Genomic DNA, 27,271 nt, shown 5'->3' on the forward strand with positions numbered 1-27,271 from the left:
TTGAGAAAATCACCAACTTCTTTCAGCCTCAGTTTCCTTAATTGTAAAATGGAGATAATAATAGCACCTTCCTGCCAAAGTTTTTATGAAAATAAAATCAAATATTTATAAAGTGTTTTACAAATCTTAAAGTGCTATATAAATGGTAGCTATTTTTATTCATTGTTATTATTTTTATGTGGATTACACAGATTATCTCCAAAGAAGTAAATTTAGATTTAATTTGGTAAATGTTTCAATCCCACTGCAATTCAGAAGGGAAAAAAATGTAAATTTATTTTAAAAAAAAAAAAAAAAGCCTCTTTAGTAAGCTGAAACTTCCAGAGAGAGCCAGCTCCTTCTCAAATAAGCACATACCAAGAGCCAAATTCTGAAGCATTAATAAAAGAAAGTAGCTCTCCCTTCCTGAAATAGACCTTAGAAAGTAACTAGCTTGATGCTAATCAGAGTGCCAAAGAAGTTTCATTCCTGCCTTGCTTATTAAAGCATCCATTCTGACTGGGCTACGTTTCCCAGCAGCCTTTAAAAAATACCCCTCCTCAATTGGAGAATGGTTGGGTAAATTATGGTATATGAAGGTTATGGAATATTATTGCTCTGTAAGAAATGACCAGCAGGATGAATACAGAGAGGCCTGGAGAGACTGACATGAACTGATGCTGAGTGAAATGAGCAGAACCAGAAGATCACTGTACACTTCAACAACAATACTGTATGAAGAGGTATTCTGATGGAAGTGGAAATCTTCAACATAAAGAAGAGCCAACTCACTTCCAGCTGATCAATGATGGACAGAAACAACACCCAGAGAAGGAACACTGGGAATTGAATGTAAACTATTAGCACTACTGTCTATCTACTCAGGTTACTTATACCTTCGGAATCCAATACTTAACGTGCAATAAGAAAATTGGATTTACACACATATATTGTATCTAGGTTATACTGTAATACATGTAAAACGTATGGGATTGCCTGTCATCTAGGGGAGAGAGTAGAGGGAGGGAGGGGAAAATTTGGAAAAATGAATATAAGGGATAATGTTATAAAAAAATTACTCATGCATATGTACTGTCAAATTTTTTTTTTATAATTATAAAATTAATTTTAAAAAATACCCCTCCAACATTGAGCTTTGTCAGTTTGTCCATAGTGAAAGGTAAGCACCACAAGGGCAGGAACATCTTTATTCCCAGTATCTAACACAGTGCAGCTGCAAATCCTGGGCACAAAAAATTGAATTTGTATCTGAGTTTCCCAAAAGCACCTTGATCCATATCATAGAAATAACAGATGTTTTAGTTAAATAGTTTTATTGAAAAAATATTTACATTTCAACATTAGGCTATTAAAAAAAAAAAAATGAAAACAAATCCCAAAGCATTTTTAGTCAGCTCAGGAGAATGTTTGCAGTAAACTGTAGTCACCTTTGAAAAGCCCATGTTCAGTCACTATACCATGTCTTATGTTTAAAAGAAGGGCTCACATGGAATGCACTGGAGTACCACAGTGTTTATGCCACAAATCAATGGCTTTGCTCACAATTGCATCTGAACTGTCCTGAGGGATCTGTGAAAAAGTAAAAAGAAAAAAAAAATCTTGTGAAATCTGTACTTTTGCAGTAGATAGAGCACTGGACCTGGAGTCAGGAAAACTCATCTTACTGAATTTAAATCCAGCCTCAGACACTTACAAGCTGTGTGACCCTGGACAGTCACGTAACCCTATTTACCTTGGTTTCCTCATCTGTAAAATGAGTTGAAGAAGGAAATGGTAAACCATTCCAGGACATCTGCCAAGATAACCCCAAATGGGGTCATAGTTAGTCATATCTGAAAAACTACTGAACAACAAATCACACTGTTGAATTGTATTAGGACTCAAGTGCACTAAAACCCCTAAGTCTTTTTCAGATAAACTGTTATCTAACAATACCTTCTAGATCCTTGTAAAGCTGTTTTTGTTTGTGTTTTTTGAACATTAGGAAATTTTTTAAAATTTTATTTTACCTAATAGTATTTTATGGAACTTTTTTTTTTAATTTTAGCGAAGAAGTTTTCATTTATATTAATATATCAGCCTCTGTGATCCCATCTAAGTGGGGAGGAATTGAATCATCAAAGCAAAGGCATTGTTTATTGAAAAGTGACTTGCTCATGGTTACACAACTAATATATACTGGAAGCAGGACTGGTACCATCATCTGAATGACCGCAAGTTCAGCACTCCATTCATCTTCCACTCTAATGGTCCACATTTGGCATTTATCTTTTATTTCATTTCATCTTATTAGATTCAGTCCAATATTTCAGCTTGTCAAGACCATATTGGATCTCACTCTGTCATTTATTTAACACATTAGTTATCTCTTCCATTTTTTGGGGACATCTGCAAATTTGATTAAAAAATGTGATGCATGCCTTCTAATAATTGATATGAACATTAATAGTACAAGGAAATGATGAAGGCCTTGAGACAATACACTCATGATTCTTTATGAAACCAATAGTGGCCTATTAAGCTACTTTGAGACTGGTCATTCAACCAGTTTCAAATCCATCTAATTGCAATATTATCTAGCTCTCAGTTTCCTTAACCAGATTTTGCAATGTCCTATAGGTTCTCATGACTGAATATGCAAAATTGTTACTAATTATCAATAAATGTTTGATTTGTATATCTATTTTATTATTTTATATACCTAGATACTCGGGGTCATGTAAAAATTTCTCAAAAGGGTGGAAAAAGTTTTAAAAACCCATCTCTTGTCATTGTATTCACAAGAAGAGCTCGAGAAATTTTGTCATTTGCTTTGCTTAAATCCAGATTAACAATATCTGTAGCCTTCTCCTTGACTATATACTTTATCATTCAATAATACTATAATTTATTATTGGGAGTAATAGTTTGTATACTGAGAGAATCTAGTTAAGTAGAGAATCCACTTTGTTTTGTTGGCCAAAATAAAACAAATGCTTCTATAAAAACCAAAGGACTGGACTGGAATATCTTGAAGGCTTTTTCTAGCTCTCTGTCTTTTGTCATCCAATTGTTTTTGACTCTTAGTGATTCCATGAACCATCTCAATACTGAAAAATAAGGCTATTTCTTGGCAAAGATACTAGAATGGTTTGTCATTTCTTTCTCCAGTGAATTAAGGCAAATAGAGGTTAAGTGTCACATAACTAATAAGTGTCTGAGGCCATTTTTTTTAAAGTTTAAAAAGCCCTGATCAAGCCTATCTCTTGTCATTTTATTCACAAGAACAGCATGAGAAATTTTGTCATTTCCTTTTCTTAAATCCAGATTAGCCTTCTCCTTAACTATATACTTTATCATCCAATAAATACTATAACATTATTGGGAGTAATAGTTTTTCAGTCTTTCTGAATCTAAGCCCACTTCTCTGTTCTCTAAGCTACCCAGATGCCTCCAGTTCTCTATCCCTGCTCCTATAATTCTATGAAATAGTTGCTGAATGAGCAAAAGAAGGTAAAGTATACTTACATTTTCCAAAAACTTTGTGATTTTTTCAGAGCTGTTCAATGCCATTACTTTTATTTTAAAAGTTAATAAAATTTCCACAGCAACAAAAACTAGGATCTTGCAGGAACCACTTATAACTTTGTCCCAAACTCTACAAAAAATAAAAATATTCAATTAAGTGATACTGCTGAATTTTAAATTTTTAAAGTTCCTTCAAAATCCAAAGTTATTCCTTATTTCCACTATTAATCTTGTCAGAGAATCATTTATAAATGGGCATTCATTGGGGCAGCTAGGTGGTGCAGTGGATAGAGCCTTTGAACCTAAGTTCAAATTTGGCCTCAGATACTTCCTAGCTTGTGACCCTGGGCAAGTTACTAAATCCCAATTGCCTCAGCAAATAAATAAATAAATGGACATTCATGAAGTATTTCAAGTTCAATTGAATTTATCTTATATATGATTAGAAATAAGAGGAAAAGGAAAATTACATTTATGTATCAGCCTACAATAAATCTAGTAAAACTCCTACCTCTAATATTCCCCTTTGAAATTAGAGATTTACCTTCCTTCATTTCTTTGCAAAACTGGAGGATTATAGGGGTTATACATTGTATATGTCAGAATTTTTTTCCATACTTTGGTTAATTTTACAAAACAAGATTTCCCCCTCCTTTTTGTTCTTTGTTATAAGGGATGGTTCTTTGTAACAGAGAAGGAAAAGGGATATATGGAGAAATTTAGATGATGTAAAAATAGAAAGCAAAAAAAATATTTTTTTTTAAATGTAATTAATGCAAATCAAAAGAAACTGGTACTTAAATTAATGCTATAAAAAGCAATAAAAAAGTCATATTCTTTGACCCAGTGATTCCATAGCTAAAGAGGTTAATGATAGAAAGTTCTCATATACATAAAAATATTCATAACAACTCTTTCTGCAGGACAAAGAACTAGGAGCAAAGTAGATATTCATTTGGGGAATGGTATATAAACATAATGGAATACTATTGAACCACAAGAAATGTAAAAAACAAAGGAGAAGCATAGAAAGGCTTATATGAACTGATATATAGTGAATTAAGCTGAACTCATAAAATTATACAATGTCTACCATAAGGTAAATTGGAAGAAATGCAAAACTAACTGTATACTTATAATGACTCAGCCTGGTCTTGGAGAAGAGTTTAGAAAACATACTTCCCTCCTTTCTTTGTAGAAATAGGGGACAACAGGTGGGAAACACTACATACATCTTCCAATGTTGTTGATGTGCAGGTTAATTTTGTTGAATGGATTTTCAGAAAATCTTTCTTTTCTGATTCTTTGCTACAAAAGATGGATCATTGGGTATGGCAAAGGATGTATTCAGACATAAATGATTGTAAAAAATAAAGTATATGAATAAAAATAACATTTATAGTTCAACACAAGTGGATTGACAAGTATGGTGTTTGGCGGTGCATCCTCAAATTCAATTCACTTTCTTTACAAACCTGCTCAAAGTGATACTGCAGTGAAGACACATATTTTGGAATCCATTCTTAGAACTGATATTTATAAGAAAAACTGCTCTTCTATGTAAGTCCTCAGTGTTGTGAGTTTTATAATTTCTTGTTGAGTTATTTCAGTCATGTCCAACTCTTCATGACCTCATTTGGGATTTTCTTGGCAGAAATGCTGGAATGGTTTCCATTTCCTTCTTCAGCTCTTTTAATACATAAGGAAACTGAGTAACAGGGTTAAGTTACTTGCATAGGATTACCCCAACAGTAAGTGTCTGAGGTCAGATTTGAGCTCAGGAAGAAATACTGAAATGGTTTCCATTTCCTTCTTCTGCTCTTTTAAATAGATAAGGAAACTGAATAACAGGGTTAAGTTACTTATATAGGGTTACCCAGATAGTAAGTGTCTGAGGTCAGATTTGAACTCAAGAAGATGAGTCTTGCTGACTTCAGGACCAGCCCTTTATCCTATTTTGCCATCTGGCTGCCCCTTTATGATCTGAGGGCCCTCAAATAAGAAACCATAATAAATCGTGCAATGCTATACAATCTTAATAGGAAGGAGAAATAGTACCATTGCATTGTTTGCAAAAAATGATGCTTCTAAAATCATTCTTTTTCTTGGGAGAAAATTCATACTCTATTGGAGGAGCAGGAACATGTAGTTTATCTTCTCATTCATTCATCCTTTTATTCATTTAATAAACATTTACTAAGTGCCCATTTTGTTCAATACACTGTTCCAGGTAATGAGGAAGATATAATGACAAATAAGAAACAATCCTTTGAGGTGCCTGTTCAATCAAGCAATAAATTTATTAAGCACTTATTATATGCCTGGCATATAAGAGACTGGGGCTACATATATAATGAATGATTACTATTGCTAATAATAATTAATAATAGGAATGGTTATATTTCTATTTTATTTATTATTTTATTAATGTCTATATTGATAGTAAATATAGTAAAAACTACCATTTATATAGTGCTTAAAAGTTTGCATTATATTTGCAAAGTTTATATTAATCTCTGATGCTCACAACAATCCTAAGAGGTAGCTGCTGTCATTATAATCCCCTGCTTACAGATGAAGACACTGAAAAGGAAAGGGGTGACCTGCTCAATGTTACAAAACTAGTGAGGGTCTGATGCAGGATTTGAATGGAGGTCTTTCTTTACATCAGTCACCCGTGCTCTATCAACAGCACCACCTAGCGACCTCCAAATGAAACAATCTTTATTCTCACTGGGTTTACATTGTAACAGGGGAAATAACAGGCACTTACTAAATGGTTACAGAATAAATACCAATAAATAAGTAGTTAAATAAAAGGTAGTTGAAGAGAGAGGGCAGTAGTAGCTAGGGGGAAATCAGGGAAGGCTTCCTGTAGAAGGTAGTGTTTTGCTTTGGCTTACAGGAAGAAACTAGGTAGCATGGACTTGGAATTGGGAATTTCTGAGCTCAAATTCAGTCTGGTACTTCCCAACTGTGTATTCTAGATAAGTCATTAAACTCCCTGTTTGCAAGTGAGTTTCTCCATTTGTAAAGTGGGATCATAACACCTACCTCTTAGAATTATTGTAAGGACAAATGTAAGGCAGGTGGGGTTAAATGACTTGCCTAGGATCACATAACTAGGAAATGTTACTCATCTGAGATGAGATTTGAACTCAGGTCCTCCTGACTCCAGGGTCAGTGCTCTATTCACTGAATTACCTAGCTACCCCATAAATGACATATTTGTAAATCATTAAAGGTCTAATGCAAATTCTGGCTGTTATTATTACCATCATCATCATTAAGGGATTTTATGAGGTAGAGGTGTGGAGACTGCATTCCAGTCATAGTCAATCAGCAAAGGCAAAGAGATGAGAAAAGGAATAATGTAAGAAGCAAAGAGAAAGAAGTTTGAGCTGGTTCCCAAGAGTAGGGAACAATGTCCAATGAGGCTGGAAAAGTAGGTTGTGGCAAGATTGTGAAGAGCTTTAAAAGCTAAATGGAAGTGTTTATATTTGATACTGAAGGAAAAATAAAGCCATTTATTAAGTAAGAAAATGACATGGTCTGATCTATACTTAAAATCAACATGGATTCCTCACTTTGTGTCAACTTCCATGTCCAAGCTGTTGCCAAGGTTTGTTGACTGCAACTTTTCTATCTCTCCAATATGGTCCCTTCCCTCCTCTGACACAGCCATAACTGTAGCACAGGTTCTCATCATCTCAAGCTTTGATCACTGCAATAGCTTCCTGGTGGGTCAGTCGGCCTTAAGTCTCTCCCCACTCCAAACCATCCTCCAGTCAACCATTAAAGTGATTTTTTTCTAAAACATGTCAATCCCCTACTCGAAAAACTCCAGAGTGCCTCCAAGATCAAATACAAAATGCTCTGTTTGACATTCAAAGCCCTTCATAACCCCCCCCACACACACACACACACAACTTTCCAATCTTCTTATACCTTCTTCCTCAGTGACACAGATGTCCTAATTCTTCCACAAACAAGACACTTCATCTCTCAGTTTGGGCTTTCTCTCTAGCTGCCCTCCATGCCTAGAATGCTCTCTCTCCTCAGCTCTGAGTTTGACCTCTATGTCTTCCTTTAAATCTCATTTAAAATCCTATCTTCTACAGGAAGACTTCCCCAAGCCCTCTTAATTCTCATGTCTCCCAAACATTAATTATTTCCTATATATCCTCTCTCTCTCTCTCTCTCTCTCTCTCTCTCTCTCTCTCTCTCTCTCTATCTATCTATATATATGTATGTATGTATGTATGTTTTTATGTATGAGGGCAGAGATTGTCTTTCGCCTCCCTAGCACTTAGCACAATGTCTAGCACATAGTAGGCATTCATTAAATGTTAATTGATTGATAAATCCCACCTTCTACAAAAAGCTTTCCCCAACCCCTCTGCATTCCTGTCTTTCCTCTGCCAATTTTTTTCTTATTTAACATGTAAATAGCTTACTTCCCATACATTTATCTGCATGTTGTTTCCCTATTAGATTAAAAGCTCCTTGAGGACAGGAACCATTATTTTCTCTTTTTGTATCTTCAGTATCAGGCACAATGCCTGGCACATAGTAAGCATTTATTAAATGTTTATTAAATGATAGATGTTTATCGATTAATTGGAGTGGAAAGAGACTTGAGACAGGAGAACAATTAGTAGGACATGTTTGCAACTGTCCGGTGTCAAATGAGAATCTGAGCTAAAGTGGTCATTGTGTGAGTAGAAAGAAAGGGTCATACAAGAGAAACGTCACGGAGACAGAAGATTTGATAACTAGAATAATGAGAAATTGAGAACAATACTGTTTATGAAGAGAATGGAAGAAGCCTTTGTCAGATAGAGAAATTCAGAAGTGGGAAGGGCTTAAAAACAAAGACAATGAGTTCTGTTTTGAGCATGTTAAGTTTGAGATGCCTAATACAAGCAATGTTGATCAACAGCAGAGCCCAAGTCTTCACAGCCTTCCAAAGAAATACTTGCCTTTGTAAACTGGATTCAGGTAAACAACCTGCAAAGCACTTCTGGAACCAGAGATCATAAGGCAGTTTGGTTACTGCAGAACACATCTTCATATGATTCAGGAGACGGCTATCTTCAAGATTCAAGTACTGTTCAAAAACCTTTGGCTAAAGGAGACAGAAAGAGATGGGAGAAATGTTCAATGATATAAACTATATCAAGTAATATATAGGACATGCTGAAAATCTTAAATTGAAAAGTGTTAAATAAAAGCAAGTGCTATAAATAGCTGAAAACTTAATGTTATTCACACTTAACCTGGGCAGCATAGTCCCCCAAGCAAAAATCTATCAATCGGACTAAGCTGATTTAGCAGTCCTTTTTTAAAGTTCTGAGACTCAAAACTAGGGAAAGATATAAACAGTACAGAAGAGGAAACAAGAGAGAAAAATAAAAGAAGTGAGACATGAGAAGGGAGGTCTATAAAAATTGGAAAAGAGAGAAACACATGTGGTAGACAGAATCCTTTTTCAGCCTCAGCAGCATCATCTAGGGTGAGATGGGTGGAACAAGTGACCTGTGAGGTCCTTCTTAGCTCTAAACCTATCATTCTAAAATTCTACTGGATAAAGACTTAGAATCACTGGTGACCATGTCTTTGTCCCAGTTCAGACAACAACTAGCTATGTGACTTTGGGTTAATCACTTAATCTCTCATATCTTCAAGTTCCCAATCTATACTAAATTATGTGATTATGGATAAGTCATCTGATCCTCTGAGATTCAGTTTCTGCACTGATAAAATGGAGCTAGATTTTTTTATATCATGACAAAAAAAGTTTTTAAATTTGTAGAATACTTTCTAGGACTTAAAATGCTCTATAATTCGATGATCTCTTTTTTATTTCTTTTTTTTTTTTAGGTTACATATGTGCATTCATTTTTTACATATTTCCATATGAATCATGTTGGGAGAAAAAAAAATCAGAACAAAAAGGAAAAATTGGGAGAAAAAAAAAAAACAACAAGAAAAAAAAGGTGAAAATAGTATGCATTGGTCCACATCCCATTTCCATAGTTTTCTCTCTGGATACATCCAAAGTTTACTGGGATTGCTTTGGATCACTGAATTGCTGAGAAGAGCTATTCTTACATGTAGACCAAAGTATCTAAATCTATCATAGCTGACCATCACACAATTTTGTTGTTGCTGTGTATGGTGTTTTCCTAGTTCTGCTTGCTTCACTTAGCACCTGATTTGTATTTGTTAGTTATAATTAGTATAAAGAAAACCATCAAAGATTAGCAGAACTCAGCAAGACACAGGGAAGAGAAATTTTTAAATGTTACCGTTTTGAGAACAATTTAAAATTCATTTTTTAAAATGACATTAAATTAGCACCTTGAAAACAGTGAAATTTACACATTTTAGTATTCTAGTTTGGCCAATAGATAGAGAGTTCTTCCAAAATTATATTTAGTATGGTCTCAAAGTTGTCTCCCATGTTTTCAAAGATTTCCTGAGTTTGAGCATAAGCTGCTGTGACTTCCAGTAGGGTTAGCTTTAGTCGACAGTTTCCTGAGCTGCCGAAAGCAAAAATTCATCACCAACTTCTAGTGATGAACAGCCTTTGAGAATTAAAGGTCAAATCCACAGCACTTTGAAGCAATAGAGTATAATTTTAGCATAGGTTTTCAATGCCATATATCTGCAGTTTCAGGAAGAAGAAATGAGAGGAATTTAAGAAATTAATAATAACTACTTCACAAAAATTATCCTATTAAAGCTTTATAAACATTAATATGTAAATAATTATATTAACAATAGTAATAGAAATAGTAATAATTTTAATATCAATTTGTCATGATATATGAGGACAAAAATCTAGCCCCATTTTATCAATTAGGAAACAGTCTCCAAGGAAGAAAATGACTTAGTTATCATTACATAGCTACTAAATATCAGAAGTAAAATTTGAACCTAGAGTTTCTGCCTTAAGATCTCTATCCACTATGCCATCTCAATGGCTGGATTGAGGGCAAGGATCAGGAAGAGAAGACAGGAAATAGTTTGAATTGCATGGGGGACTAATTTAGATTAACCTCTGACTTCTCTCGGGCTTATTTTACTATTTATCTTGAGCTATACATATTTGTGCACATTACATTCCCTAGTAGAATATAAACAGGACATGTTTCATCCATCTTTGTACTCCCCCTGCATATGTAGCATAGTACAATAAACAATGATGCTGACCTAATGTTTATTGACTATAACTAGAAAAAAAGTCAATAAACTCATTTACAAAAACCTTTTTTATCATGGAAATTTTTCAGGACTTAGAATAACTATGGCAAAAGGGAGGCATAGCCATTTTAAAGCCTGAGATAGTATAGCTCAAAGGTTCTTAACTCTTTTTGTTTCATAGACCCCTTTGGTAGTGGAGTAAAAACTGTGGACCTCTTCATAGAACAATAAATGTATAATGTATAAATGCAAAAATACAGAAATATAGTATATGGTTTTTCAAAGGAAACTAATTATATTGAAGCAAACATCAAAATATGGAGGAGAAATGTTTAAGGATCTTAAGTTAAGATCCTTTGGCTAGATTACTTATGAAATCATGTTGTGTCTTGTAGCTTTTATGCAATTTTGACAAAGTCCTTGTGAATATGGCAGCAAGTTTATCTAGGAGAACAAGATTTCAGTGAGCCTTTTAAAGGGGAGCAAAGGTGTTGGTGGGAGTCAGTGATTCAGAACACTGAAATATAGTTAGGGTGCACATCATCCTGGTATGTGCTGTCCTTATTCTGATGACAAAAAGTCCTTTTTCTATACATCATCCTTTAGATTTTAGACAGATCTTTGCTTTGTGATTGCAATTTTATTTGGCAAGGCTTTAAAAACCTAAGAAGATAACTTAAGAAGTTAATAATAACTGTAAGAGGATGGGTAGGAAAAATCCATATTGTAAATTTTTTTAAAGTTCACACTGTTTAACCAAACAGAGAAGTTTAAATAAATTTAGGACAAAGACAAATCTCAGTACAATCACTGATCAGCTTTTATTTATGCTTAGCAAAGGCTTTTCTAAAAACCTCATAACTATTTAGTTCTACCAATATTGGATTCCATAGGAAATTTGAAACCTGTGAAATGCCTTGAAGAAAAATGAAATTACCATGGATTATAAGTGTACTACCTTTCTGATAACACATTTTCCCCTGTTCTTTCTTTAAAAGTGCTGACCATACCATTATTTCAACTTCAAGAATCTGAGAACAAGTATCACAAATGTGGTCATCTCAGCAGCCCAATGCTTCACTGAAGCATTGTACTGTCCAAAGTCACTGGAGTAACCAGAGAAAGTAGCTAAGGCAGCTCTACAAATTCTGGAGATTATAATTGAGTTAAGAAGTAAAAATTATATTATATAAGGTCATACTCAATAAATACAATCAATAAATATCCTCCACTTTATTTGGTATCCTTATATAACAGTAATCTTTATACATACATATATACATATATATCCTTTATACAAAGTAATTATGTCACTTCTCAAAAAGTGTTAGAATAAATGGAAAAAAATGAAAAGAGTTAGAAACAAAGAAAAAAAGGTATCATGGCATAGTGGAATGAGTAATGGCTTCTGAGGCAGAAGACTGGGTTCAAATATTGGCTCTACCTCTTATTAACAATATCACCCTGAGCAATTCACTTAACATATCTGCATCTTGATTTCCTCAACTGTAAAGCAAGAAGGTTAGTTTAGCAATGGAATGACTTGTTCAATTAGTTTTGGTTGTCTGATTCTTTGTAACCCAATCTGAGGTCTTATTAGCAGAGATTCTAGAGTAGTCTGCCCTTTCCTTCTCCAGCTCATTTTACAAGTAAGGAAACTGGGACAAACAGGATGAAATGACTTACCCACAATCCCTTGAATCCCTTAAGTGACCTCAAGGTTATGTGACTTGTCCAGAGTTACACAGCTAGTACATATGTGAAGCCAAACTTGAATTAATGAAAGTGAATACTCCCAGTTCCAAGCCCAGTGCTCTCTCTATTGTGCCATCTGTTTGCACTAGTGGAATGACTTAGAAAACCATAAATGGACATTATTTTGTATTTTTATTTATTTTGTTAAACATTTCTCAATTACATTTTAATCTAGTTCATCTGTACTTGGGAATTTTTCAAGCCTCAGTCAGCCTGACTCTGACTGAGATAATCTCAAAGTACTTTCCAGCTCTAGATCCAAGATACAATGATATTATGAAAAGCAAAAGGAAAAGAATCATTCCTCAGCCTGACCAATATAAAAGTAGCCACTTAGTTGCGTATCTAACATTAGACCCCTTCTATAGGCACTTGGACGTGGGCCACAAATAATAGTTATTGGGGGAATCAGCTCTCGCCAGCAATGGCCCTAAAGGATCACAAGAGCTCTAGCACACCTGTTAGCCTCAGTGTCTACCTCCCACCTCTTCCCAAGACCAAAAAACACTTCTCACCAGCTGGGGTAAGGAATCCCGGAACTTGTTATTTAATTGGTTCACAAAGCATCTGATAAGCCAATAACAATCAACATTATCTTCAACCATCTCTTCCATAGCCTTGGCAATGGCAACAAACACTTCATCTTCTGGTTCCTAAAAGAAAAAGAACACACTAATTAAATGGGAAGGAAGGAAAGAATATATTTTTCTTTAATAAAACTGCATTTTCTTTAATTTAATTGGTTGGGCCTCTCAAAATGTATGTAAACAGAATGATTTTCCTTGGCGTTGAGTTTTTGATCTTCACTCTCTTCCCTGTGAAGGACTCTACTCACTATCTCTCAATCCTTCTCACACATTAACTTCTCACACTCTTAACAAGGAGGCCATCCTTGATACTGTACTAAAACAGTTCTTTCTAATGCAGTGAATGACCTCTTTATTGCAAAATCTAAACGTCTGTTTTCAGTCCTCATGTTCTTGATCTTATTGTAGCTATTTATGATAGCCAACATTTATATAATATCAACTATGTGCCAGGCGTCCTGCTAAGCATTTTATAAATATTGTCTCATTTGATCATCACAACAAATATGTGTTTATGTGTGTATACATGTATAAACATACATGAATGTATGTATATATGTATGGATACATGCCACAAAATGTGTATGTATTATGCAATGCATATATTGTATGCATGTATATATGAGATATATACATATGTATGTGCATACAGTATGCTTATTCACACATGTATGTGTACATTTATATGCAGTCTGCAAGTACATGTGTGTGCACACATACATGTATGCCTGTATGGTGTACCTATATATGTACCTATGTATATGCATGTGCACGTTTGCAGTCCTACACATGTGATTGAAGTACATGTGCATATGCATGTGTATCCATGTGTGTGAATATGCACATGTGTACATGTTTTTATTGAGAGACAAAACAGCAAATTTACATTATTCAATTGCTTAAATCATATGATCTGTGAGAATTTTTAAATCAACAATATTTAAAGAATTATTCTTTCTAAGGGGAAAGAAAACATTTTCAGTATGTTTTTGTTACAGAAAATACACTTGAACAATGATAGAAAGAAACACTTAAAGCTAGGAAGCACTTGACCTCTTTGGAAATGAAATCATCCTTTCATGGCAAAAAATAGAAAACTAACTTAAGAAAATAATATTATTAGGGGCAGCTAGATGGTGGAGTGGATAGAGTGCTGGCCCTGAAGTCAAGAGGACCTGAGTTCAAATCCAGCCTCAGACACTTAATACTTTCTAGCTATAAGACCTTGGGCAAATCATTTAATCCCAACTGCCTCAGGAAAAAAAAAAAAAGTAATATTATTATCCCATTTTACAGATAAGGGAGGTGAGACAAACTGTTTAAGTGGTTTGCTCAGGGTCACATACCTAATAATATCTGAGATGCATTTGAACTTAGATCCAGTGAGAGCATTCACTGCACCATCTGACTGCCCCAGTAGCAGATGTCCAAATTACATTTGATGCTGCCGTCTGTTCCCTGAACATCTGTGACACTATATGCTGTTATGAGTCTCCTAACTCTTTGCTTACTCCTTTTCTGTCTCTTTTGCTGGCTCTTCATCTTCCTTTTGACCCATAAATATGAATGTTCTTTTAAGAGGATATCTTTGGTCTTCTGTTCAAAAGAAAAAAAAAATTCATGGCCACTTTATTCATTTATCTGAAAAACTTAAATCAATATATCCATCAATTAAAGAATAGTAAGCATAAATCATAGTATATTAATGTAAAGCAATTATATGCTGCCACAAAATTATATGTGTAAAAAATATAAGAAAACATGGAAAGACTTGAGAAAGATCAACAAACCAAAAAAAAAAAAAATCCACCATTAAAAAAATAAAGATAACAAAGCACAAAAAAATGACATTTGGGATGGAACTGAAGGGCATACAAGATAACCTCCTTTCTATCTGTTTGTTTGATCATAGAATTACAGAATTAGAACTGGATAAGGATTAAAAATGTGTTTTGTGGGACAGCTAGATGGCACAGTGGATAAAATGCCAGCCTTGAAGTCAGGAGGATTTGAGTTCAAATACAGCCTCAGACACTAAATACTTACTAGCTGCGTGATCCTGGGCAAGTCACTTGACTCTAATTGACATGCAAAAATAAAATAAAATAAAATGGTGTCTTCTGGAAGATTGATCCTAACAGAAGACTATGAGGATGAAAACATAACCCCAAGGAAAGATACAACTCCAAGAAAAGGCACAACTTGAGAAGCCCAAAGTACTATGGTAGTTCAGTAGGGATGAGAGGTCAATAAAGGCTGGGTGACTTGACCAAGGTTCACATTAAGTAATAAATAAAGAGAGATGGGATTTGAACCTATAGTCTCTCACTCTTTAATCCAGAAGTCTTCCTATTGTTCCATACTTTCATTGACTATACTTCATTAAAATGCATATTTTAAATTATCAATAGCTAAATTAAAGGCAAATTTATATAATATTTATTTATGCATAATTAATCCCAATTGAGTTTGCCCACACATACCTTATTTAAAAAAAAAAAACTATTACAAATATGTGTAAATAGACTAAAAATGGGGGGGGGAAGGCATGTTATGATATCAATGTTTTCTTTCTCTTTAATTGACTGGTATAGAAATGTTGCAAGTCAGAGGGCTTTGATTGGAAGTTGACTATATTTTAGGTATGGTAATTGGTTGAACAATACTTGATATAGCTGGGTTTAGAGTGATAAACTTCTTTCACATCAAGTTCAATATTACAAAGAAAACTAAGGAAGGGTGTAAGAAGAATTAGAAGTTATAGAAGTCTAAGACAGTTTTGTAAAAACTTAAGCTAAAGTCTAAGCATTTGGTAAATCTAGTACAAATTCTATAATAGGTATGCCACAGATAAATCACCAGAATTATGTTTCAGAGACCATCAGGATTCCTTTTTTCTTTGTATATAGTTTAATTATGTTTACCTATGTACATATTCTTTCCCCCAACAAAATGTAAGCTGCTTGAGGAGGAAGATATTCAGGGATTTGTTGTCGTTTGTTTTTTTGTATATAGTATAGTGCCTGACATATATTGATGGTCACTTGTTTTCAGTCATAATCAATCTTTCCTTTGGGACTTTACTGGCAAAAATGCTACAGTAGTTTGCCATTTCCTTCTTCTGTTAATTTTACAAATCAGGAAACTGAGGCAAACAGAGTTAAGTGATTTGCCCATAGCTATTAAGTATCTGAGGCCAGATTTGAACTCAGAGAAATGAATTTTCCTGTCTCCTGGCCCAGTACTCTATCTACCTAGCAGATTCTAGCCAACCTATAAGACATTAAATAAGTACTAGGAGCTATCTGAATTACAAAAAGGTTAAGTGACTTAATTTGCTAATAAGTGTCAGTGAAGTCACCTGGTCAGTTGTGCCATGAATTTGAAGACAGGAAACTGGGAATTCAGACATTTATTAGCCATATGATAGCTACTCACCTAGCTTCTTATGCCTTAGCTTACTATCTATAAAATGGGGGCAGTGGACGGGGTAATTTCTAAGATCCCCTCTGATCTATGATCTGATGAATTCAGGTCTTCTTTTTTTTTTGGGGGGGGGGGAGGAAAATTGGGGTTAAGTGACTCATTCAGAGCCCACAGCTAGTTAAGTGTTAAGTGTTTATCACTTCAGGGCAGGTGCTTCAGCCACTGACTGCCCCAAATTCAAGTCTTTCTGATTCAAGGTTAGCACTCCATTCACTATGCCAAACTGTCTCTGTTATCAATATTATAATCAATGATTACTATATACTGTCATGAGAACAAGTAACAATATTTTAAAACAAATATAAAATAAAATATTTATAAAATTTTATTTATAAAGTAAAATAGTTTAAGAATATTTTAAAGTTTTACTTCTTCTAGGCATTAATAAAGTATTTTATGCTACCTTTAAATACAAACTTAGAGTGACTTTGATCTGATAGACCCTAAAACCAAGATTATACAGATCAAAAGAATGACCATTTCCAAATCTTTCAAAATGCTGTTCAAAACATGATAGTAAATTCCTTAAGTAAATTTTAGCAAAAGACTTCCAGAGGCAAGAAAAATTCATGAAAATCTTTTGTTCTCAAATATTTATCCCCTGCTGAAAATGTTTTGGAATCTTATCTGAGTTAAGCAGTAATACTTCAAAGTTAAAACCAAACAAAATATTATCTTCTTACTCTGGAAAATATTAAGTTCTTTCACTTTTTCATCAGTAGGCCTCCTTTTAATATGTTTCTGAGTTGTATACAAATTTAGGTGTGTATGATAAAGAGCAGAAAAAGACAACTTTCCTAAATCCTTAATAACATAATCATGAGACAGTTTTCTACTTAAAAAGGGGATTAGGGGATACCTTGTTTCTGACAGTATTCTGTGTGTAAAAGTAGAGCGCTTTATGCTGGAGATCCATAGGATAATTTAAGCAAAAAAGAATTTTAAGTAGGGATAGATCAAAAACTGTTAACAGGTCTATCTACTACTAAGTATGTACTACTTGAACCAAGAGAGCATTGTACACAGCAACAAGATTATATGATGATCAATTCTAATGGATGTGGCTCTTTTTAACAATGAGGTGATTCAGACCAATTCCAATGATCTTGTGATGAAGAGAGTCATCTGCACCTAGAGAGGGGAGTGTGGGGACTGAGTGCAAATCATAATATTTTCATAATCATAATATTTTCAACAACATAATATTTTCACTTTTTGTGTTGTTGTTTGCTTGCATTTTGTTTTCTTTCTCATTTTTTTTTTCTTTTTGATTTGCTTTTTCTTGTGCTGCAGATAATTGTGGAAATATGTATAGAAGAATTGCACATGTTTAACATATATTGAATTACTTGTCATCTACAGGAGGGGGAAAGAAGGGAGAAAAAAAATTGGAACACAAGGTTTTGCAAGGGTGAATGTTGAAAACTATCATATATTTTAAAAATAAAAAACTCTTAAAAATATGTACTACTCATAAAAAATTAATCTTAAGAACCTACACAAAAGTATTGACTTCATTTTATTAATGCTAAGTAAAAGTTAATGGAGATTGCTGAACATTCCTGTTTCCCTTGATGAAAATAATAAAGAATAAAGCTTTAATAAAAAAAAAAAAAAAAAACTTATGAAATATATATATTCATATATATATGCATATATACATATATATGCATATATGATTTTTTTCTCTTCCTCTCACAGATTGGATAGCCCTAATCACTGGGACAGACTACTAAATGCAGTGATTTGACTATCAGTTGTAGTGTTCTCCAGGATTAATTTAATTTTTTTTAACAATAGATTTGCCATGTATATTTAACTTTTTTTATTTATAAAGTAAATAATACAGTGCTACTGATAGACCTTACAGCTACTGAAAGCCCTTACAACTACTGATAGTTACAAGCCTCTATTATTTTCATCAAGGGAAACAGGACTGCTCAGCAATTTCCATTAAATTTCACTTAGTGTTGATAAAATGAAGTTGATACCTTTTGCATAGGTTCTTAGGATTAATTTTTTATGAGTAGTACATATTTTTAAAGCTTTTCATTTTCATAACATAAGCACAGATTTTTTTTCTAACATTTATCCCTGCAAAACTTTGTGTTCCAAATTTTTTTTCTCCCTCTATTCCCCCCCCCCCCCCATTTCCTTCCTTAGATGTCTAAAAACCTTTCCTACTTAGTGACCTTAATTTTGTGATGGCCTTAAGATAGGTCCTGGTTATGTATAAATATTTAAAGGCAAAACCAAGTGTCGAAGCAAAGCAGTCACCAACCAGAGGAAAGGAAGGACTTCGAGGCAATTTTCCGGATTCTAGCTGATACATGCGCAGGTAGACGTCCACCTGAGGAGTGGAGTCACTGACAAAACGGATGACTTTCAGGGCATGCAGGACATCTGTGTACTGTTCCTTCCGGTACATCATGACTTGAGTATGAGATTCATGATGAGGAGGCAGGATTCCTAAGAAAGAGGAGAAAGCCAGGTTCTGAGATAGAATCAGTAATCCAAACCTTTTTTAAAGATACTGGTGGAAGGAAAAACCCATGAAAACAAAAACAAAAAAGCTAGCTTGGTTCCTACAAAAGATTTAACAACCACATTTATTAACTGTAGAGAATAACTCTTAGGAAGCTATCATATTCTTAAAGCACTGAGGCTTAAGTTAATAACATCATTGTTGTTATAGTCTTGAAATCACATGATACCAAAAAGATTCCATACAAGCTCCTTAAGGGCAGGAACTAAGTTTTACCTCTTTTTGTATTCCCAGTGCTTAGCACAGTGCTTGGCTCATAGTTGGCACTTAACAAACACCCACTGACTGATTGACAGATTCATGGGATCATAGATTTATAGCTGGAAGAGGATATCTAGCCCAACCCCATCATTTAACAGGTGAGAAATCTATAGCATTGATAGGTTCAAGTAATTTTCTAAAAATCCCATGGGTGAAAAATGTTAGATTCAAGATTCAAACCCTATTTGACTACAAATATAGCATTCTTTTCATTCAACTAACTAAAAATTATTTAAACACCCACTATAGATAAAGTGTGCTGTGTACTAGGAATAGAGAACCAAAAATAGAATAATCTTTATCTCCTAAAGACCTTACAAGATATGACAAATGAGTGTATATAGGATAATTTGAAGAGGCAAGAGAAAGCATTACATAGAGGGATTTAAAAAAACTTCTTGTAAGAGGTGGTATATGAGGGGAGCTTTGAAGGAAGCTAGAGATTCCAAGAACATGGGGTCAGGCTGTGAAAAGGCATGGTGAAAGAAGACAGACTGGCGAGTTTGGGTACCCCAAAGAAATCTGTTCTGGTTTGAATACATGTTTCAAAGGGAGTGATGTACTGGAATCCTGGAAACATAAACTGACACCAGACTATGAAGGTCTTTAAATGACAAGTAAGAAATTCATATTGTATCCTAAAGGCAATTAAAAAATATTGAAGATTCTTAGTTAAGGGAGTGTAATGATCATATCTGTGCCTTAGAAAAGGCATTTTGACAGTTATATGGAAAATGAATTGGAAAGGAGACATTAAAGCTGATTAAATTGGAAATAATCTAGAGAAGCAGGAAAGAGTCTGAACTTTGGTAATGGAAGGGCAGTAGAGAGAAGGAGAATACTTAGGTAACAAGGTTTGTTATGGGAACAACAATAATACTTAGTTTCTGATTAGTTACTTAGGATGATAGAGAGAGAGAGGAATCAAGGTGACTTTAAGCTACAAACCTAAGTAACTAGAAAAATGGAGGTAATCTCAACAAAGCTGGAGAGTTAAGAGGAAGGAGAGGCTTAAGTTTTTTTAAATTAAGTATGTATTTTGCACTGTTTGCATGAATTTTTCTTTTGGTCTTGGAGGCTGATGTAAACCCATAAAGATATCATTTATTATTATGTGTGTGTGTACATATATATATATATATTTATATTTATATTTATATTATATATTATTCCTATCTTATTAATAAGCCAAAAGACTACCACCCCAATCTTTGAATTCCTCCAAAATTTTCCAGCATTGCTACCAATTACTTCATCTTCTTCAAGGAACTTCATCAAATTACAGTTACCAAACACAAGGTGAAGGGATGGCTGTTCTACATATCCTAACGGTGGTAAAAGTTCATGCTGTACCTCTTGGCTTGTGAGGAATTTCCTTAGGGTAGTGAAAAGATTAGACTAACTAAATGGCACAATGGATAGAAGGCAGGGCTGGAGTCAGGAAGATTTCCCATGCTTAAAGTGGATCATTGACCATTCAAGTTCATTTTCAATCTGATAAAATGTTAAATCATTCTAATGCCCAATATCTCCCAAAATTAAATCTCTTGCAGCTCTTTAAAGTCCTACCTAAAAGTACCTTCCACACGAAGCCTCGGTACATGGAGGGGAGAGGGAACCTCTGACTAAATGTACAAAGCTTCTCAATGTCTAGAAGAGAAAAAAAAAAAAATTAGAATGAGACTTATATGAAGCTACTAACAGAGTTAAAGAAGAAAGGAGTTTTTTCTTTCTTTTTTAAAAAGATATATTGAATATTTAAAACTTAAATGCAAAAATAAGAATTCCTAAGCTCCTAGATCCCACCAGTCTCAACTTCCCAGTCCTGTACCATCATGCACAGTAACATAACTACATTTAAATTTAAATACCTGAAGCTCTATCTCACACTTAAGCAATTAACAAAAATAAATAAAAATGATAAATCCCTATGTTATGTGACTCTAAGGGCAGCTAGGTGATGCAGTGGATAGAATGCTAGGTTTGGAGACAGGAAGATTCATCTTCATCTTCCTGAGTTCAAATCTGGGCTCAGACACTTGCTACCTGTGTATCCCTGGACAAGTCATGTAACTCAGTTCCTCATCTGTAAAATAAATGAGAGATGGAAAAAAGGAAATGACTACAGTGTCTCTGCCCTAAAGCCCCAAAAACAATGTCATGAAGAGTTGGATACAATTAAGTTGACTCATCAATAGGTGTGATCCTAGTAGGGAAAATGAAAAATGCACACTTATATATAGATATAGATATAGATATAGATATAGATATAGATATAGATATAGATATAGATATATAGATATATATATACTTATATATAGATAGATATAGATATAGATATATTATATATATATATGCTTATATATATAATATATAGATGTGAATGTACAAATTTACAGTCTTAGAGAAGAGGTAGTCAAATGCCAGAGAATTATTCTATCAGATTCACAATATTGTATATGGGCAACACCCAAGCAAAAACCATAAAACTAGTCATATCTTTTAATACAAGAATCCTACTGCACAGTCTAGCCCAAGGGGGAAATAAATGTAAAATCAATTTTACAAATATGTTTTCAGCTATATTGTATATATGGTTGGGGGGAGGGATCATTATTTTTGATTTTGTATGTTTGTGTGATTTCATCAATATGGGAAATTTCTGTCAAGGAAATGTCCTTTACTAATGCAGATTGGGAAATCATCTGAAACATAACACTACGGCATTAAAGTACCACATAGCCTTTATGGATCAGAAATAATATTAAAAATAAAAGCTTGACCATTCAAATTTCCTTTCAAGATAATATAAACCTGTGGCAATCCTTCATTCAAAAGCATATAAAGTGGCAATTATGGCTAGATCTCTTTTAAGATTTTCATAGGATAGTTTGTCTTCATTTAGTTGAATTATCTTTTAAAACTCACCCAGAGGATCATCTTTGAGGAGTATTTCCAATGATTTCTTTTCTTCAACACCACGAAATCCAACTTTCTCATAATATACTGAACGAAAGTTTCTCTGAGAGTCTTCAGCCATGTTTTACTGTGGGAAAAGAGTGACAGAGAGCACAGAAGCATTGGAGAAGAAAGAGTCATTGAAATAAAGTAAAGAGAATGAAAATTCTGTCATAACTAACTTCAACTTTTCAATCAAATAGAAACATGACAATACATCTGCCCTTATTTAAGAAATTTGTGAAAAGTTCCTTTTTCAAAAATACTAAATGTTATTTGCCATTTCTTTCTTCAGATCATTTTAGATGGGGAAACTGAGGCAAACAAATCATTTATTTAGGGTCACACAGCTAGTAAGTATCTAAGGCCAAATTTGAACTCAGGAAGATAAGTCCTCCTAATTCTAAGTCCAGTGGAATTCATTGTACCACCTAGCTGCCTCAAAGTCACACTGGCATTGAACTTTATCATTTCTACTTATTTCTATAAACCCAATAAACATAGGTATGACATAGAACTTCAGGTATTTCCATTTAAATGTAATTATATTACTAGACATGCTGGTACAGGACTATAATCCCTATTACTGGAAAGTCGAACTAGTGGAAATTCGTGGATATTAAGAGCTCAGGAATTTTGATCTGTAGTAGAGTGAAAGTCAACTGTGTTTCTCTGCAAAAACTAGTAACAATATGGCATTTGCCTGGAAGCAAAGGGCTCCTCCACTGCTTATGGAGGTGGAGTAGACTGGTACAGGTTGGAAACAGAGTGGGTCAGAGTTTCCAGAATGAACAACAATAATTTCCAAACTAGGAGACATAGAAAGACTCAATTTCCTTCCACTATCTCACATATCTTTTTTTGTACAAATACATTAATATCTCACTTAAGTGGAACTCAACTATCCAGCAGCAGAACAGCCGCAAACCAGGAGGTAATCAAGGCCTCTTAATTGTAATATATGTGTATATATATTTATTACATATTCATATATTTAACATAAACTCTATAATAATATAATATGCTTATATTAATTTATATAGTATATGCATATCTATACACATACATATATAACATATATGTGTATATACATATATATGAATATATATAAACACATACCTTATTACTCCAAATATACTATTTGTCTCTCAATTACAAATCTGGCCCATATAAAGCCCTAGTGATAATAACACTGTTCTTATAATGATGATAATAACAATATTCTTAAAAAGAAATTGGCAAAAGTGACAAAAAATGAAAAATGAAGAAGTGATGACAAAGAAGAAAAAAAATCTTTATTTTAAAAGTCTAAAAGAATTTTCATAATAAATGTACTTTTAAAATAATAATATCTTATAAATTTGTTTGGTGTATAATAAAAGATCTCTATATAGAAAAATAGCTTTTCTCCTCATTTCAAAGAGCACACAAATTAAAGCAATATCAACAGGATAGTTCCTATGAATTAAGTGAAAACTTATTTACTATTACTTTATTAATAGTTATCTGGTTTCCAAACTCACCAAAAATCAAAAGGAGATAGAAAAATTGCTTAAAGGCAAGTTCAATGTGAGCAGCAAGCAATGACAGTTGGCTGGGAAGAAAGAGAGAAAAAATTGTAAAAAGGTGATGAGAATTCAAAAACCTGAAAAAGGACTCTGAGGTCACATAATAAAACAAGACGCTATATATGTCAATGCCCTTGGGGAATAATCATTCATCATTATGTCTCAACATAGCACAAACGGTAATTCTGCAATGTGGTATAGAAGACAGGGCACTGGATTTAGAATCAGCTCCTGGGTAACGCACTTAACTTCTCTTAGGCTCAGTTTCCTCATAAGTAACGAGAGTACTGTAGTCAAAGGTTTCTAAAGTCCTTTTCAGTGTTTAATCTATGAATTACTAGAATATATAATTGACATTTATAATGATTGTTGTTATAGATTCAGCGGTGTCAGACTCGTGACTCCATTTGAAATTTTCTTAGCAATACTGGAAGGGTTTGCCCTAGTTCAGTTCATTTTTTACAGATGAGGAAACTGAGGTAAACAGGGTTAGATGACTTGCCCAGAGTCACACAGCTACAAACTCTAAAAGTGGATTTGAACTCAGGTCTTCCTGACTCCATCACTAGCTACTGCGCTAAGGTCCTTTAATGTTCTGAATTTTAGGATCAACACGTATCCAGATTAACTAAAATGACAAAATCCCTTCTGAAAGAACACAGAATTTTCGCATGGAAAATCCACATGTGCAGCAATAAAATCAATCTTTTCCGAGTCCCAAGCTTCCACAGGTAGGAGTAGAAAAGTGAACTTGGAGCTGGAGGATCGGGCTTCAAATTCTCATTCTGCACTTATAATCGGTGTGAACAATCTTTGAGCAAGTCACTGAATCTCTCTGGGCCTGAGTTTCTTCTAATTCTAAAACCAGGGGGTCACATTAAATGACCTTGAAGGTCCTTCCCACTTCCAAATGGACAATGCAAAGAATTCTAAAACCCAAATACCCGCCCATTTCCTTGGAAGCCCCGCCCTCTCATCTTAAAGTATCACCTAATTTAGACAATTTAGAGATAAAATTAAGGAGGAAGCATTTTACGTTACCGGAGCATCTTTGAAGACCTTCCCAAAATTTACCAAACTAGCTCCCACAGCCCGAAGAACTCGGGCCACATGCAATCAGTCTAAGAAAAGAACTAAACAATCACTCTAGGGGCAGTGGCAGACCCAAAAGAGACTTCACTTAGTACCCGTCGCGATTATAAGCCCAGAAGAAAGGGAGTGGAGGGGAAGAAAAGGAGGGCAATAAACAGGAAATGAAGGAATGGGAGCAGATGCAGGGAAGCAGGTGAGAAAGGGCAGTCTTAAGACGAGTTCGGAATTCAGGGGCTCCATCCTTCACCTGGAAGAAGAGAGGGACGGGATGCAGGCAGGGAGGAGAAAGCTCCCCAGGGGCTCAGTCACCTGCGGACGGCAGCGGCCCCAGGAAGCTGAGGAAGCCGAGGAGCAGGAGCAAGAGCAGCAGGACCAGCTGAGGGAAGTGACGGCAGCTCCGGGGGCTGGCCGGAGTGCGGGAGGCGGGCTAGGGGAAGGAGAGGACTGAGCCAGGTCCGCCCCTCTTCGCCCCGCCCAGCCACGACGGATAGATGGGTTGGGCTCGGGGAAGGACTGTAGCTGTCGGCTTAAGATAACTGAGGGTTGCGCCTTCCTAGGATTGCTCTCCGTCTTTGAATGGGGATGGAGAAAAGCAGATCTTCCCAGAAGACCTCTCCAGCCCTGGTCCTTCCCTGCCGGGTTCGCGCTTCCAGTTGTCACTTAGTGGGGAAGAAGCATCCTCTGGGCTTGGAGTCTGGATGCGAACAGTCCCCGCGCAAATATCTGCCAGAGCCTTTGCTTTGCACCCTCTCCCATTGGCCCTGAACCTCTAGTCAGGACCTATTTCCGAGGGACCGCGGTGAGACCTCGTGGGGTTATGATTGGCAAGAATAAAGAAAAAAGTTTTAACATTTTAACCATTTGGGCTTCATCTCGAGACCAGAAAGTGGTACCTTGGAAAGTGATCGAAAGGAATTGGAATTATCATTCCTAAATTATGGAGCAAAGAGTATCAGTTTCGTTATTTGTAGAATGGAGATTAAATATTTGTATTGTCTTTCACGAATATGTGGTAAGGAAAGTACTTGTTTAACCCTATACAAATTTGAGTTACTATAAAACTATGGTAATAATGTCATCAACAAGCATTTAAGTACTTACTATGTGCCAGGAACTATGCTAAATAGGAAGGGGGGAAATGCTCTGTATTCTCAAGGAACTCAAAGTCTTTTGTCGGAGACAACATGCAAACAATTATTTACAAACAAAATATATACACGATAAATTAGAAGTAAACTGAAATGAAGAACAGGATAGTATTAAAGGGGGTCCAGACCATCTTACAGAAAGCGAGGTTTTTATTTGAGCCTTGAAGAAAGCCAAGGAAGTGAGGAGAGAATTCCAGAAATAGGAGACAGCCAGAGAAAAAGACACATCTTGGAAGATGGTTTGTCATGTATGAGTAACTAGAGGTTACTAATATTTTTGGATCACACAGTAACTAAAGGGCATTAAGTTGTAAAAAGATTTGGAGAGGTACTAAAGGGCCAGGATATGTGGGTTTTGAAAGCCAAACAGAGAAATTTATATTTGAGATAGTAGAGAATAATTAGAGGGGAGGAGAGGGAACACAGTGAATGACCATGGTCAAACTTACCCTTTAAGAAGAGTGAAGGATAGTTGAGAGAAAATGAGAAATCAAAGATGTTACCTAGATTGTAAGCCCAGGTAGCAGGGAGGATGATAGCACTTTTTTAAACAATAGTTTTTTTATTTTTCCAAATATATGCAAAGATAGTTTTTAACATTCACTTTTGCAAAACCATGTTTTTCAAATTTTTCTCCCTCTCTTCTTTTCTCCCTCCTTCCCTAAACAGCAAGCAATCCAAAATAGGTTAAGCATTCTTCTAAAGTTCTTTTTTATAAAGTCCTTCATATTTGCATATTTGTCATGCTGCTCAAGAAAAATCAGATCAAAATGGGAAAAAACAAGCAAACAAACAATAGCAAAAAGGTGAAAATACTAAGCTTTGATCCATATTCAGTCTCTCTGCATGTGGATGGCTCTTTCTATCACAAGTCTATTGGAATTTCCTTGAATCTCCTCATTGTTGAAAAGAGCCAAGTCCATCCCAGTTGATTACCATATAATCATTCACTTTACTTAACATCAGTTCATGTAAATCTTTTCAAGCTTTTCTAAAATCAGCCTGCTCATCATTTCTTATAGAACAATAATATTCCTTTACATACATATACCATAACTTGTTCATTCCTCAATGGGTAGGTATCCACTCAATTTTCAATTCCTTGCCATTGTAAAAAGGACTGCTACAAACATTTTACACATGTGGGTCCTTTTC

General features: G+C 34.7%; 1 protein-coding gene across 4 annotated transcripts; it reads right to left on the minus strand.

Moving 5' to 3' along the window:
* Positions 1-1,296: 1,296 nt before the first annotated feature.
* Positions 1,297-25,383, minus strand: TBC1D7 (TBC1 domain family member 7). 4 transcript variants are annotated; one of them, XM_074271920.1, is made up of 9 exons: positions 25,278-25,383; positions 23,832-23,902; positions 22,279-22,396; positions 20,920-21,000; positions 18,826-19,013; positions 12,987-13,124; positions 8,490-8,635; positions 3,508-3,637; positions 1,297-1,569 (listed from the first exon to the last, which is right to left on the minus strand). In XM_074271920.1, the coding sequence occupies exons 3-9, from the start codon at positions 22,388-22,390 to the stop codon at positions 1,483-1,485; spliced, it is 882 nt and encodes a 293-aa protein (XP_074128021.1). In that variant the 5' UTR covers positions 22,391-22,396; positions 23,832-23,902; positions 25,278-25,383; the 3' UTR covers positions 1,297-1,482. The 4 variants fall into 4 exon arrangements, with proteins under 4 accessions (XP_074128021.1, XP_074128011.1, XP_074128031.1 ...); XM_074271910.1 differs by having other exon boundaries at positions 25,216-25,372; XM_074271930.1 differs by lacking the exon at positions 23,832-23,902 and having other exon boundaries at positions 25,216-25,371.
* Between the last annotated feature and the right edge of the window lie 1,888 nt (positions 25,384-27,271).

This window comes from Sminthopsis crassicaudata, chromosome 1, assembly GCF_048593235.1.
Source record: "Sminthopsis crassicaudata isolate SCR6 chromosome 1, ASM4859323v1, whole genome shotgun sequence".
NCBI lineage: Eukaryota > Metazoa > Chordata > Mammalia > Dasyuromorphia > Dasyuridae > Sminthopsis > Sminthopsis crassicaudata.

Coding starts and splice junctions, on each gene's coding strand:
- TBC1D7 (XM_074271920.1), bottom strand. CDS start 22,390: ATGGCTGAAGACTCTCAGAGAAACTTTCGTTCAGTATATTATGAGAAA. Junction 13,125..18,825: donor GAAGTCCTTCCTTTCCTCTG/GTTGGTGACTGC, acceptor TTTTTCTTTTAG/GAACCAGAAGATGAAGTGTT. Junction 1,570..3,507: donor TCACAAAGTTTTTGGAAAAT/GTAAGTATACTT, acceptor ACTTTTTCACAG/ATCCCTCAGGACAGTTCAGA.